The sequence below is a fragment of the Lepisma saccharinum genome, chromosome 5, assembly GCF_977018435.1.
Source record: "Lepisma saccharinum chromosome 5, izLepSacc3.1, whole genome shotgun sequence".
Classification (NCBI taxonomy): Eukaryota; Metazoa; Arthropoda; class Insecta; order Zygentoma; family Lepismatidae; genus Lepisma; species Lepisma saccharinum.
In genome coordinates this window covers 48,750,776-48,767,250 of record NC_139233.1, presented here as the reverse complement: position 1 = coordinate 48,767,250, position 16,475 = coordinate 48,750,776, and the positions used below count along the sequence as shown (strand labels likewise).

Below are 16,475 nucleotides of genomic sequence, written 5' to 3'. Positions count from 1 at the left end.
TTTTAGTGAGCATGTTTTGTAGGCAAACTTCTGTACATATTAAAGCACAAGAAGAGTAAAAATAATTTTAAAATCTGCTGTAAGATTTTTCTGAGGTAATATCATTCAACAATAAAGCTGAAGGGAACACACAATAAATAATTGACATAAAGAGAAAAAAAAAAAAGGAACCAGGACCAGGATTCAAACTCATATCATAAAACGTAAGGCACTTTGTAAAGTAGTGCCTCTAACCACTATGCCAAATTGCTGCTGTAAGATTGGTGCACCTGGTGGGGTGGATATTCTTGCCAAAAATTCTTTAACACTACCTTGTAAGCGAATTCTATCAACCATGCTGCTTAATTTTCCTCTTTGCCTGGACATTGGTTGAGTTCTCTAAAACAAAATACTAATTAAATTTTTTTAGTGAATCACATCTTTTTTAATATGATGATGAAGTGGTCGAGTGCGGAACTTCTAAAGCTCCATGAGACAGCCATGTTGCTTAGCAATTTCCCCTTAACCAGTAAAGAATGTACTAAAGCAGGTCTGCTATCTGAATGATTCTGTATAGCACAACATGAAAACTGGGAATTTTGCTGCAAAAATGAGAGAAAGTTCATCGATTGTAAAAAGATTCATGTAGAAACAAATATCCCTTATTGATGAGATTTAAAAATGAATAACTATATGGAATGGCAGATTTCTGTTTTATGAAATTGTAGACACCCTTCCATTTGTGCCTTATAAACATCCTGATATTTTATACTGGTATATAGAAATTATTCAGATATCAAGAAAGGAATGAACAAGGTTTCCTCTAATCCTGAAAACATGGAATCGTCAGTGAGATCAACACATGAGTGAAAAGTCATGTTATTAAGTGATTTTTATACCTAGGTACTTGACGGGATTTGAGAATAAAAGTAACTCATACTTTTTCTAGATATGGACCAATGGCAGAACTTTGAAATAATGATAGATACAGTATGCGCCAAAATATACAGTACTGAAATTAAAAGACGAACATTACATTGTTGCCATCTGTGAGTTTATTTATCCTGAAAGAGACACTAACATACATACTATTAGCGAGTTTACAACTTTCTTTTCACTACTAAGAACACGAGCGGCTGGAGCTATGCCCCATCGACAAATGCACATGCGCGTTCGAAGTGTGCAAGTTTCAGTACTGTATATTTTGCCGCATACCGTATTTATAGATATATTATAGGAATAGACAGATATGAAATTTTGGCTGATACAGATAAATTACAGATATAAAAATTACCTATACTTATAAGGCGATAACAGATATTCTGTCTGTCCAATATAAAGTTCCAAATGGTCCTTGAAGAACCTGAATGGATCATTGACTGCCTTAATAAATGTGTGTTTCAAGGTGACTACAGTGGAAAAAGTTGCATATTTACTTTTTAAAAAGTAGGGCATGGCGATTATCCATAAAAATTATACCAAAATGACAGAATTTTGCACTAAATTGTAAGATATTTATAGATATATTGGATCGGTAAAATAATAGGTAATTTTACTGATACACCGATATACCTATCTCAGTCAATACCGATAGAGTATCGATTAATCTGTCCCGTCCCTACATTTTTCTTGGACCAGTGACTTGAATAGTCTAATAAAATGAAGGTAAATAGTCTATGTAAAATGTTTTTAAATTGTTTGCAAAACTGAGGAATTTGTGGGAACTGTGATTAAAGTGTAAAATATTGCATTTAACATGTGAAAGTTATGTGTCTTGGTTGAAATTAAGAAATAGAGTAGCAGTTCATTTAAAACTCTGAATGGCTTCATCACATCTCAAACTAGGAGGTATTACATGTTCAATGAATAATTTAGAAAGTTGAAAAGACTGACAGGGTACCACTGAGCTGGAATTTCTGGGAAAAATACTGAATTTTAATATGTATTAGTGTGCAAAAGCATTACAGAGTAACCTGGTAATTTTATTTTAAAATGTCGGGAAAAGTTGTTTTGTGGAATGGAGTGAGAACCCTATGAGAGTACTTACACATTAAGGAATTTGAAAGGTGATGTGAATATATAGGATGCATAGGCTACTGCATGTTTAAATTGAATTGTGTAGTTCATCTTCAGTTTATTTTCTTACAGGTTCTTGCAGAAGCATGCGGACCTGATATAACCGCCAAACAGATGCTTCCTACAGTTTTAGGAATGGCAAATGACAATGTAGCAAATGTTCGATTTAATGTAGCTAAAACCCTACAGAAAATAGGACCCATATTAGAGCCAGGGTAAGGTTATTTTGAAGCTCTTAGTTCTAAGTGTAAGACTAGTAAGGGAGAAAATATGCTACAACTGAGCCAATGCCACTTTGACCTGCTGACAATAATGTCATTACTCTTACTGACGACCACAATACCAATGCCGATACTTAGAAGTTTACATTATTTGAAAATATTTATAAACTTGAAAATATAATTTCTAAATGAACGGGGTGGGGTGTCTACCAGTGAAGAAAATCAAGAAATTATGCTTTTGGTCAAGAATTTTTGCTATACTGTATAGTGATCTTACATTGTTATATACCCATACTGGGATTTGATAAAATTGAATATTTGGAAATCTAAAATTGTATTGAGATGTGGTTAAGATTTGTTCATGTTGTTTGTTAAGAATTACTTTCTTGTGTGTGTGTGAATATTTGTACAAATATTAAATAAAGTAATGTGGCCATTGCCCATCCAGGATGAAATCTGAAGCAAAGCTAGTCTATATGTCTTGTTAAAGTACAGCTAGCTTCAGTTTTCATCTTAACCGGACTTATGGTAGTTTTTTTTTTAAAATAAAAATATATATTTCTTAATTTTGCATGATTAAATAAATGTTAAGAAAAATGGAGAAAAGGTCAAGAAAAAGTCAAGAATTTTGGATTTATTATTTTGGTAGACACCCTGTAGAACTAAGCCCTATAAATTACTATAATTTTGCTATAAATTATTTGTAATTTCACATTATATAATTATTTAATCACAAAATCCATTTTTGCTACAATGCTGTTGCCAAGATAATGTAAATTATGCATTTGCAGGATATTTAGACACTGCAGAAGTTTCTGTCTGCATTTTTGTGGATAATGCGAGATTCCCAAACTTCTTAGACAGTATTGACAGAACAGATTTCAGTGAGTGAATTTGAATAGAGACTTTTTGGATAGATTATTAATATTATTAGGCATATGAATTATGCTTTTTACTCAACCTAATTGACAGAATTTTCCATCGAAGTAAAGGCTATCTAAAGAAATATGGGATTTGTAAAACTTATCGGCATATTGATAGCCCAATAAGCATGCCTCTATCAGCTGATGATCTGATAAAGTACGGATTCATCTGTCATATCCGTAATGTATTTATGTAAAGATTGAGATAAAATACTTTTTATTTTTCACTGAAACTGTAACAAGCATAACTGAAAACAAAGCCAGATTGTCCACAGTAGAAATAGTTATGTTGGTGACACCTGGAAACTTGTGTTCAGGCAAGGTGATGCCATCATTAGGAGGTAGGTTGTTATAAAGCTCAAGAGCTTAATGAAAAGATACTGGTGTAGAAGCAATAGCCTTGTGCTGGAATTGTGGAAATTTTTTTACATTACAAGTTGATCATATGGGCACTGAAACTTTAAAGACATTGTGATATTTCACAGGCACAAGGGAAAGTACATTGTAAGATGCTTTATGAAATTGATTTATTAGATGTAGAGAATATAATTAAGCTTTCAGTGCAACCCATTACTAATTAATTTCATAATCAAAAGTGTAACTAAGATAACGCAGGAGAAATACAGTGTAACACCGATTGTACATTCTTGGATTTTAAATTTTCCTGCATTATATGTTCATTCATTCATAGCAAAGTGTTACAAAATTTTCCTCAATTTTACATTTTTCTGCATTTTAAGTTTTTCAGCTTGGTCCCCTGAAAAATGTAAAAAAAGGTAAAGTGCTCCCCTGTGCTTAGCACCATGCCATGAAGGCGTATAGGGGGTGTGGGGCTAACGCCCCACACTTTCTTGATCCGGTCGTGAGTGGGTGTGATGTGATCAGCATCATGCCCCTGACTGCCTTTACCCCCCAGGGTTTCTCCCAGGTACCCATGTCATTTGACGCTGGGTGGGCACCAGGGACGCTTCCAACGTTAGAAAAGTTCCCAGATTTGAACCGGCTGGGGATCGAACCCGGGACTTTTAGCATGGTAGTCAGATGCGTTACCGACTGAGCCACCATGCCTTGTAAAATGTAACGTTGCTTTTTATAGTAGGGAAGAAATACTTCTAAGTTACATAGAAAGAGATGAGGAGGCTCTTTAAAACTTAATTCATACCCATATGCAGATGCTGGGAATAACTGAACTCATCATTCCTCAAGCGTGATCTATGATGTCTTATTGTTTCGTGCATTATAATTTGCTGAAGTAGTAAATTTCCTTTCAGTTGCTTGCAAGGCCAGGTGAAGCCCGTATTGGACAAATTAAATGGTGATAATGATGTTGATGTAAAATATTTTGCCTCAGAAGCAATTGCAGGTAAGTGTTTTTTTTATTTTTATTTTGTGTATGTGTTTGATGAGGGTAACTGTTAGTAATACTCTTACAGATTCCTAACTTGTTGGGACACTTGAACATTGTAACAATTTTCAGATGTTTAGAATACAAGTCCAAATTCACAAACTAGCCTCACAAAATACCATAGAAATAACAATGTGTGTAATGCATGGATTATATCCATGTTATAAAAGAATTTGCTGCAGTGCAGTTAATACTGGAGCACAAATTCTTACGTCACTACTCATTACATATTTTTTCTTTGTAGTCAAAAAAATGGCTAATGTTGGCAAATTACATTGTTCAGAACAATATACATGTGAACAATATAAATGTATTTCATTTTTATCTATACAGTAAAACCTCTGGACTAATGGGGGTATAAGTTGACCGGTTTAATGAAAGTCCGGATTAACTGAAATAACCTAAAAGAACAGTAGAAAGTGCATTAAAACTCCATTTATAGCAACAAAACACGTTTATTATGGTGTATTTAAAGGGCATATACCTAAATACACTGTTCAGTACAGTAAAATGTAAAGCAATACTGTGCATAAGCACATTTAAAATCTTGCATTCTGTTTTTTGCCTGTCTGGCTTATCAGGGTCCGGATTAACGAGATTTTACTGTATTTACATATTTTATGGTATATTTCTTTTTTAGAGTACATATTTTTACCTATAATGCAGTATTTTGTGTCATTTGTCTGGATTCCATTGAGAAATGCATGTTGTATATTTGTGAGACTAACATTCAAACTATGATTTCTTTAAACGTTTGGTAAATTTTATCTGATTATGACATACTTCAATTGACTCTTGTTTTAAGCTATGAAGATCATGTGTCCTTAATTTTTCACTACTGCCATATTTCTTCAGTATTTCTTGTTGGTTCAGGGAATATAGACTGCAGTTCAGGGAATGGCTCTGCTCTGATGGAATTTCTGAGACATTCACCTGAATCTAAAGAAATGCACATGGATGAACGGATCAATTGAAGACTTAACAATGTTTTACATGTTTTGACTACTTAAAAATGTGAGTGTTAGTAATTGCTTTATATCAAAGTATTGACATAAGAGAATTTGTGTCTATTCATATGTATGCTCATGGATTTTTTTTTTTTTCAGCATTGGGCTGAGAATGAGCAGTTGATCACAAATACCACATTTTCATTAAATGTAAGTATTACAGTTAGTTTATACCATCTTATCAGCTTATGTGCATTCTCATTGATGTTTAGTTGGTGTGAATTACAGAATTCAAGATTTTTATTTTAGTAATCTAATGTTTAAGTAATATGGATTCTTATAACAATTTGCAGTATGGGCAAGAAAATAAATACTGAGTAATTTTACGACAAAGTTCTCACTTGTACCGATGTACCATGCTAAAAAAGATTGTAATGTAAAAAAAATCATCCGACCAGCATGTTCTTGAAATATAAGAAGTGAAAACTAATGCAAGAGTTTCTGCGTAGCTTAAGTGTTAGCACTCTTACCTCTGGTGGGATCCTTGATGGTAGCTTCAAAAATTTTCGTTGTGACCTGCATCATCAGGACAATTCGGAAACTGTAGTCTAGAACGAAAACAGGTGCGATGGGACTCGGATGTGCTGATTGTGCATTACCTGATGAAAATCTGCCTGTCAGACATAGTCTTCCAAAGGGCAGCAACCAGTCCTATATGACCAAAAATCTTCCAGGTGTTTCATGACAAGGACTTTTTGCAATCATTAGGGGCATGCATATTTCGTTTATGACGAAAACACGAAATATTTTATTGGGTGCCTAGAAGTTATTTTCTTTATTTTTCTAAACACGTGTGTATGTTTTTCAGCCGTATTTATTCGCAAAATAACGCGAAATGAACGGGAAAATGCAAAATGAAATGTTTTACATGAAATTAATAGTTTATTAACGAAATATTGTTTTTTAATAAAAAATCGCATGTTTTTCGTGTTAAAACTATTATTTTTGCTTCCGCCATTTTGTCTTTTCTTCATTCTCTAAGAAGAGTTTAAGACGCCAACTCTCATTGGTCCAAATCTTGAGTGCACTGGATAATGTGGTCCATTATGATTGGCCCTCATACACGATGCCACCCCAAGAAACCTCGAACCATTCTCCTCACCCCCTCTCGTTCATTTCATTCATAATCTTGAGAGTAGCATGAGTGTGTTGTTATTGTTCTGCGAGATTTGGTAGCGTAAGAAATTACCATGCCGAAAGCCGTGACTGTGTTTGATCGGGAGCGTGAATTTGCTCATGAAAGCTTTTATATTTTTGATAAAGTAAAACGGATAATGGTGTGCAAATTTTGTAATGTTCGAATTGACTGGAAACGTAAAGATTCGTGCATAAAACATATTCGTGAAAGTGCCTCACATGTGAAAAACAAGAAGACTGCGAACAAGAGCGTTTCACCAACAAAGCGACAAGTATCTCTTGGAGAATTGGCACATAATGCGAAACAAATTAAGAAGGACAAAGAAGACTTCATTATGTCGACAGTGAATGCCTTCGTTCACGCAAATATTCCATTGGAAAAGCTCGATGACCCTAGATTACGCACATGGATGAATCGATACATCACTGGTGAGTACAAGCTTTCGTGTCCATTTATTTACTTAATCGTAATCATTCCTGATTCTTATTGGATATTGTGTCTCGTGAAGTAAAATATATTTAGGACAATTCATATTTCGTATTTGATGGAATCACGAAATATTTTATTTGGAGTGTTTTTTTTTCATGAAGAAACGAATGCAAATTTAAAGTTACTCGTTAGCATGAAGAAAAATAAAATGTTATAAGGTGGAAGATCGATGTATTTAGCCATGTATGAGTTTTGTATATTACGATGTAGTAGAAAGTGTTACGATCAGCAGCAAAAAGACAAGAAGTCATGTGCGCACTAAGTTTAAACTTTGTTACCAATGTAAGGATGTGCTATTTTTAATTTTTTAAAAAAAGGCTTGTTTTGTTCGCCTAAAATACGTATCATAGCATGACGTCATTCCCGCTGCTTCCTACGATCTGTTTTTCTGATGTTGCAGTGTCACAAAAAGCATGGTTTTTCTGATTTTTCCACAATTTTGTCACCTGGGAGAACATTTTGTTCATTTAACATGTTCTTCAAATATATCGCAATTTGTAATAATATAATGCATTTCTCTTTTTATTATGCGTTGTCAATCATTTTCATTTGAAGGAAAACTACGTATCATGAATAACGTCTTTCATGCAGCTTGATGCGATCGAATTTTCTGATTCTGTGTCACAAAGCAGCATGGTTTTACGGATTTCCCGTTAATTTTTTCATATAAAAGCTTTTTTTAACATGTGACTTCATGTATTTAGCATAATCTCCAAATGTATTTTAGCTTCGTAATAACGTAACTCGGATTTCTTTATTGTTTGTCAGTCCTGTTTATTTGAAGGCACTTGTTGTCACGGTAAGAATAAATTGTAAATATACAAAATTTTCCTTGTTTGAGTTTTGTTTTAAGCCCACTTTGTGCACAGATGGGCTAATCGGAACTGGTTTTAAGTGGTATCCAAACCACTATGTGACTCCAGTAAATATATGAGAGTGGAAAATTATTTTGTTCTTTACTTAGTTTCTTTTGTGCATTTTTCATTCGTGCCCAAGGGGGGGGGTTATAACCCCCCCCCCCCCTTTGGCCCAGTGTTCCTAAAGAAAAGAACATCAAATGCAGGAAAAGATGGCAAAATGAGGGCTGACTACTGACTTCATTTGATATATTCTGAGATTAGAAAAATAAACCACACATATGCGATTGCATTATCATTCCTTTTTTTTTTTTTCAATGTATTCTAAGATTAGAGGGGATGAGGAACGGAGGGAAGTGATGTGAAGAAATTCCAGCCATGGTTTATTGTGAAAATTGGATACACAGTTATAATTATTAAGAAAGAATATCTATTGCATACTAATAATGTAAACAAATTTTATTCCAAATTTATTACTATCATAATTGCTGCAATGCATTTATCATCTAAAGATAGTAACTTTTTCCTTAGTGACAAATAATTTTTTTAAAAAAAATCCTCATTGATGCCTTAGCAAGTAACAGCAAGTTAATTGTAGAGAGCAATTTAATGGATGTCAGTTGAAAATGTTTAAATTTTCTGCAATCAGGTCAGGATGCCCCCCCCCCCCCCCATTCCTTAAGCTGCACTGGTTCTTGCAAATCGGGCAAATATATGGAATTTAGAATTGCAGATTAATTGGTAACAATTTCATAGATCAAAAACACATTAAAATTGATTTTTTGTGTTTCGCATGGTTCGTACTTACCAATTGTGTATTGCGGAACATAGTTCAAGGTGCCATTATGCCTTTTACACGAAAACAATCTCAATTTTTTACATTCTGGTGCTTTTTTTATTACTTTCTTCGCTTCCGGAACACACAATATGGTGGGCACATCTTGACTCATGTTGTAGCTATGGAGTGTTTCAACCTTCTGCATCAAAAATTACCTACTGTCGTGTTCATCACCAGTGGAAATTATACATTATGGACGGGTAGCTGACGTATAGCCCTATGAACCATACGCGAATAGCCCCACAAACCATTATGCACGGTAGCTGACCGATAGCCCCATGAACCATTTCCGATAAGGTTAGGTTTGGTTATGTTAGGCAAGCATAGTAAAAAAAAGGGGGGGTTGAAACACTGACAGGGGCTTACGTCAACAAATGTACGCAGCATCCGGTTGTCGTAAGGCAAGCAAATGAAAGCAATGGCAATTTTGCGTTGGTGAGATATTTCTCTTGAAAAGTACATCATTTTCCGGTCAAATATATTCCACGATTAAAGAAAATACCTCGACGAACGTTGTAAGCTTTGGAGAAACTCATTTCTGTAAGTAGTTCCTTGTGTAAAATTGAAGAAATATGTCTCCGATGTATGAAACTGGCACCAAATAATTTTATCCTGTATTGTTGAAAATGCAAATTGCAGCCATTTTTTGCAGTAAATCTGTTGTATGCTAGTAATCACTTCTACATCGAAAAATTCCTCCCTACTTTCACAAAGTAAATTACCTGTCCCTAAAGAGTGATGAAAAATAAAAGAAATCTTTGGTTTTCTAATTATTTTACGATGGACGTTTATATATTTGAACAATTTTTCAACCTTTTTAGAACAAAAATGCAAAATCATCAAATACTTCACTACATAATTATTATTACATCTTTGCAAGACTTGGCTCAAGATCAGGAGTTCTGCACTATTCTTTAAATTTTATACATTTAGTGCACTGAAATACTTAGTTACTCTTTTGTTAGTAGGAGCATTACACGAGAAGTGGTCTAGATATTCTATATATTTGTATTTTAATCCAATATCATGTCTAGAACCTTAAATTTTTTGTGTGTAAAAAGTTACCTACATTATGCTGGAATGCTCCTGATGACTATGGCAGGTCCTATTCAAAGCTAGGCTTGAAACCGCATGCTAAAAGGTTATTTTTCCTTTTTATGGCTGAGTTTCTTCAACTACATATTCAATATCATATCATATATTCAACATTACATTGTCCTAACAGAGGGTACTTAATTTTCTAGGTGCTGGTGACTTACCACAAGCAAGAGTTTTGAGGCAGACGTATGTTCCAAAACTCCATGCTGAATATGAACAAGGGATCAAGGAAAACATGAAGGTTGTTCCTGTTGCTATTCTCTGTGACGAAACAACAGACAGGAATGGAAGATGTGTTTTCGTAGTTCTTTTTAAGGTGTTCTTGGCAACATCGACAAAACTGTATGTTGCGGGTATAAAAGTGTTGAACAATGCTAATGCAACTGAATGTTCAAGGGCTATTTTGGACATATTGCAGAAATATGAAATTGCGTACGATAACATTGTGTGTGTTGTTAGTGATTCTGCTCGGTACATGACAAAATGTGTAGATACATCACTTTTTAAAGTGATAATTTCAGAGGATTTGTTGCATGTGCAATGTTGGGCTCACAAGTTAAATATTGTTGGGAACTTCTGGCCTGCCAACTTGACAGAACTTAGAGTTCATTGCCAAGACGAAATCATCGTTCCTGAACACCAGAAAAAGGAAACATGCATACCTAGAGTTTCTGAGGAAGAAATATCCAGATGGTGAGAAGGAAGCAAAATTATTTCAGTCTCCTGCGTTAACCAGGTGGAATTCGTGGTACGGTTCTGTATGCTATGCATGTGAATATCTAACAGGTATTGTGGAATTTTTTAGTTCCTATTTTGAAAACAGTCCTAGTGCAGAATACTTTAAACACCTTTCCAAGGACACTGATGTTGCCACAATAATACAGTGCCAGGCATTTTTTGTGGTAGACCATTCTGCTGTGAATTTTAAACTTATAACTACACTTGAAGGTTCGGAATATCCATATGTTCATAAACTACACCACCAACTACAGGATCTAGTGTCAAAATTTCGTCACTTAGCAGAAGGTATTTCCTCTGACAGGCTTGTGGAGTGTTTAGGTAGACTAAACACAACAAAAAGTGCATCGGTAAAACACAAGTTATGCCTTACATCAGAAAAGTGCAGAGGCAAACTCTTGCAGTTGATTTTAAATGACCCAGCCAAGACCTATATATCAACTCTTGGCAAGTTGTTTGATAAAAGGTCAATTTCGATAACTAAGGTAGATGATAACTTAGCAATGCTGTCCAAAAAAGTTCCATTCTTCAGTAATGTAAAGAAAGAGAATTTTCTTAGTGGCTATGCAGCTTTGCAAAATAGCGTTAAAGATGTACAGGCAGGGCACAATGTGGAAACAATAGACATCCTGAAGGCACTTACGGATGATCATCCAGAATTTGCTTTTGCCTCCATAAGGGCCATTTGGGTACCTGTCTCCAATGTTGATTGCGAACGTGCATTTTCTGCATATGGGTGTGTACATTCAGATAAGGCGGACAACTTTGAAGCCAGAAAACCTGGAGCTTTTCACATCACTTTATTTCACCCAAGATCTCCATTAGGATCAACAATTTTATTGTGAGCAATATATGCATGTTTTTTCCCTGTCAAAGATGCTTTTTTTGTAATTATTAATGTGGACAAATTTTATTCTGGGAAATGATTGTTTCTTTTGTTAAATAATTTGAATGATTTTATATGTTGCCGCAAATTATTTTGTGAATAATGAATTAATTTTTTTTACATCAAGGAGGCTCTTGTATACCTGTTAGCCATACATTTACTTTGTAATAAATGTATGTTTCTTAAATATAAAGAAATTTTCTTTATGTAACTGTTAATGTGGACAAATTTTATGGTGAATAATAAATATTATATTTTTTTAGACAAAGAAACTTTGCATGGACAATCATTTTGAATATTATATTCTGTACTTTTTTTTTTAATCTGGGAAGTTTTAATAACTAACGCTTAGCATGGGCAATTCTGATATGTAACTCTGAGCATTATCAATTTCATTCTGAATATTAAATGAAGTTATTTTGGTAAGTGTCGTACTTACGGAAATGAGTTTCTGTAGCATGTTGAAGGTCCGTGGAGGTGTTTTCTTTTGTCGTGGAATCTGCGTTACCGGGAATTCATGTGTTTTTCAAGAAAATTATGTCTCAGACGCACAATAGATGTTCTTCTTATTTGCTTCTTCTATGTGTACTGGTTGGTGCGTACGTTTCATGATGTAACTCCCTGTCAGTGTTTCCAACCATGCCATTGTTTTCGTTGTTTTGGAACAAGTTTTTTAAATTATGTTCACCTTAACTATACTTGCCTAACTGAACCTAACCTAACCAGAAATGGTTCGTGGGGCTATCCATGAATGGTTTCTGGGGTAGCCCCACACACCATACACTGCATTCCCACTGATGATGCACAATGCAACTCAGGCAGAACACGCCATATTGTGTGTTACGGAAGCGAAGAAAGCAAGAACAATAATTACTGTTAACGTGAAAAATGCAAAAGGCGACCTTCAAGAATCTTTCGCAATGCAGGATATGTAAGTATGAATGTTAACAATGCCAAAATAAACGAGTGAGAGGTGTTGTGCCAATACAATACTGTTACCATTATGTTTTTTTTTTACCGTTAGGAACTCTGATCTATTCACCGCTATAACACCGATATGAGATTTTATTTACCGCTTTTGAACCCGAAATTGACTCTGTTTTTGTACCGATATTTTGCTTTTTTTATTTACCACAAATATGTGTCTCTAGCAATCATCTATAGCTGTTGTTATGTCAATGCAAAATATCCATTCTTGACCAGCACCAAGATCATACTACAGCTTCTTCACACCACCGCTCAGGTGATAATTACAGTGCAGTGTGTTAACTTTCGTTATATTTTATTTCCGACCATACCACATTACATTTCAACTATGCCACATGACTTTACAAGAGTTTCAGGTCAAAATGTTGATGGATGAGGCAATCTGAGTACTTAAAATCAGCTATTGTCCAAATGTTCACTTTTTCGAATTAGCGGGAAACCAAATAGAATACCAAAAGGGTCACAACTTCTTCCCTGGCAATAGTGGTACCTGAACTGTTGAACCATGTGTATCAAGGGGGGGCCAAGAGGTTGATGGTGTTTTCAACCTCAGAATACATCAAAGCCCTATATGCATGCCAAGTAGAATGTAAGTTGCTTTTCTTTAGTGTTTTGCAGAGCATGCATTTCAAGAGATATCTTTGATTGAGATATATTTACTTGCTTTCATGATAATTTCATTTAACATATAAAAAGATCTTTAAAACACACAGTGTGTACATTCATAATTGGGAGAAGAGAGATGCAGTAGTAGATAAAAACTGAGAAACTAGTACTCACTTTATCCGTGAAACTGTTTTTTCTTCTTTGTTCTATTAATTTCAGTGACCACTGCCACCATCCTTGTTGGAACTTGTACTGTTGCTTGGCTTGCTTCTATTGTTCATAGTTCTCCAGCTGCTGCTAGGTGCGCTGTTGTTAACTGTACGTCTGGGTCCCTGTCGTATGCTATTTCTCGGCACTAACTGTTGTAGTAGGGGAATCCATGTGTGGTGGTGTGCCTGTCGCTATCGATGTTTAGTTCATGTGGGAAATGCATTATGGCATGTGATTCCTTGATTTTGGTGTCTTAAGAGTGTGTGGGCGATGTGCTTGACTGTACCTTTCGGATTTTATGGCTATTGTATTTGATGTCAACTAAAGGTTAAAAGATAAAAAATCAGTAACTTACGTGTGTGAGCACGAGATTGGTCAAACAACGTTTCAAACGTTATACTACCCCCTTCTTCAGGTTAATGCGATCTTTTCAGACACCTGACAGGGTCCCTCGTCGAGAAAGTGTTGGTTGAGGATTTAGGTCAAAAGGTATAGGAAAGAACACCTACTAAAAAGATGATGTAAAATATACATACTTAAAACCACGCAATACTCTATTAAAACAAAAGAACGTTCAAAGTTGTTGAAGGCAAACTGCTGATCGGTGCTCGGGGAATGCGAAATTCTGAGGTTTACAATTCTACCCAATAAACCAAACATTATTCTGAATAATGTTAGCAAACATTATCCTATTAACTTGGATTGGAGCCCGAGAACTAGTATTCCTCCTAGAAATACTAGGAATAATACATAGGAAAGTCATGTGAATTTTAAAAATGTTGATATTGTCCGACAGGCAATGATAGTTTGTATAACATTCGCCTACCCTGAGCACCAATAAATTTGCAATTATAATCCCATACTGACATCAAATTATTTCTCCTGCAGTTTACGGTTCTTACAAGCACATAAACACAATTATTACTCTTACATTTCAGAACATATCCTCCCTTCATCAGGCATTTATTTTGAGTTTGAATAATAAGGGATGCATTACAAGTAGACAGTTGTGTCGGAATAGAACCTGTCTCTGCGGAACTGTTTTCTGCACATATGTGCATATGTGAGTCTGAACATGTGAAACGTTGCTGCAAAACTAACCTGTCGTGGTGTTTAGATGGTTGAATGAAAAGGTTTGTTTTCTTTTCTCAAGACATGCTGACTTATGTATTTATTTTCTTATTTAACCATATTGTGGAGCATGCACACGTTTAGCAAAACTTATTGTTAATATAGAATTTGACATTTTTTAAGATTCCCAAGATATCTAATCTTCAGAAATACTGGCGCCTCTTTTTGCATTCTTTGCTGGACACACAGACTCCAAAGAAGCATACACAGTCCATTTTTTTTGTACCCTAGAAGTAATTAGATCTTTTAAATAACAGTGATGTATTTAGTCAGCTTTCAGACTGAAGCAAGAAGCAACAGGCAACAACTTACACAAGAAGCTGTACACGTTAGTTGTCACTTCAGTGTGAGGGCTCTTGCCACATGTCACTTTTTGTCACAGTCTGAAAACTGCCTTATGAAAAATCATGTTTGGGTATTTATTTTATTTATTTATTTCAGATTACATGATGAAACTTTTATGCCAGGAAGATCTTCACTATTTAAACGTGAACAGGCTTGTATATTCTTTTTTGTAATTATTGTAATGCAGTGCATTTGTGATTCATCTGTCATCATCATTAATCATAAAGAGCTGGGCTATTTATTTCCTTTAAAAGAAATTCAATGTAAGCAAGTAAGTTTTCTCATTTGTGTGAAAAGAGACAATATTGGAACAAGCTGATGTTTGTGAAAATTTTTGGTGCATGTACTGTACATTGTGTTTTCCTTTTTTTAAACAGTCTACAATAAAAATTGTTACCACACATAAAATATTAGTAAATATGTATCATTGTTTACAGTTTATTAGCCTCAGTTTTTAGTTTTTAAGTGTTCATATAATTCAGTAATTAGTTAGACATGTGTTAATAATGTAAAAGATATGCATTCCTCTAATTCTGGCTACTTAACATAGTGAAAATATGAAAATGTAACACATTGGTAGATTTGTTTGTTTTTTTAAAAAAATGTTGGAAAAAAAATCCGAGAATTCCAGAGAAAATTCCTCATGTTTGTATAGAAAATATAGTAAATAACACAAATTATTAGTTGTAATATGCTTCTGCAGTGCATATGATTATGTTAGTCAGTTTCTTATTTCACCCTTGCTTCAGAAATGACCTTAATTTTTTCTTTGATTTTCGTGAATTTTGTAACACAAAATGACAACTTTTCTTTCGTTAAAAAAATGTTAAAGCGAGAAAGCACTTCAGTACCTTTTTTTACGATTCTTTTTTTACCTTCAGGTGGAAATTCTGGAAACTCTTGTTATGTCATTGCTGGATGTTTTTGAGACAAATTAATCACATTCAACATGAACAAAATATACAAATAATGCAACTTCTTTTTAATATTTAATATTTTGTTTCTGTGGCTGAGAATTTCTACAGTTCATGCAGTAACATACTTCTTGATCTTATCTATGTGCATTTGCTAAAAAAAAATAAAATACCTTCACGCTGTCTTACTGCCATGTATGAAAAAAGGGAGTTTCTTTTAAGCTGAGATTAATACTACATTGTGAGGGTAAATGTATACAAGATTAAACTCTTCCAAATAAGAATTGAATGTTTCTTTATAAAGGTGCTGCATGTACACAAAGAGAGTCTTGAATACGAGAACTGAGCTAAGTTGACACTGAAAATTTTGATATATCGCTGATTGCGGAAGATTGTAACTTTTCAGTATAGAATCTCTATTTTTTTGGCTATCTGATTGAAAATACAAGAGGCGAATCCTATACATATAGAAATAAGGTTGTGTATGAACATCCTTAAAATTTTGCATAACTACCGTTAAGATATTACAAAACAATACAGTAAATGTTGGTATTAAAGTGTTTTTATTCTTAAGGTTGCTGACTTTTCATCCTGGTTCCCCAGACCTTTTCAGAGTTTACAATATCA

At 34.4% G+C, this 16,475-nt stretch overlaps 1 protein-coding gene across 1 annotated transcript in view; it reads left to right on the top strand.

Moving 5' to 3' along the window:
• Positions 1-15,526, top strand: part of Pp2A-29B (Protein phosphatase PP2A regulatory subunit A) — a 53,526-nt gene extending 38,000 nt beyond the window's left edge. Inside the window, exons 11-14 of the mRNA XM_083122511.1 lie at positions 2,128-2,270; positions 4,471-4,562; positions 5,711-5,761; positions 15,031-15,526. Of these exons, the coding sequence (XP_082978637.1) occupies positions 2,128-2,270; positions 4,471-4,562; positions 5,711-5,721 (246 nt within the window). The 3' untranslated portion in view covers positions 5,722-5,761; positions 15,031-15,526. The remainder of the gene's footprint in view (positions 1-2,127; positions 2,271-4,470; positions 4,563-5,710; positions 5,762-15,030) is intronic.
• Positions 15,527-16,475: the final 949 nt, after the last annotated feature.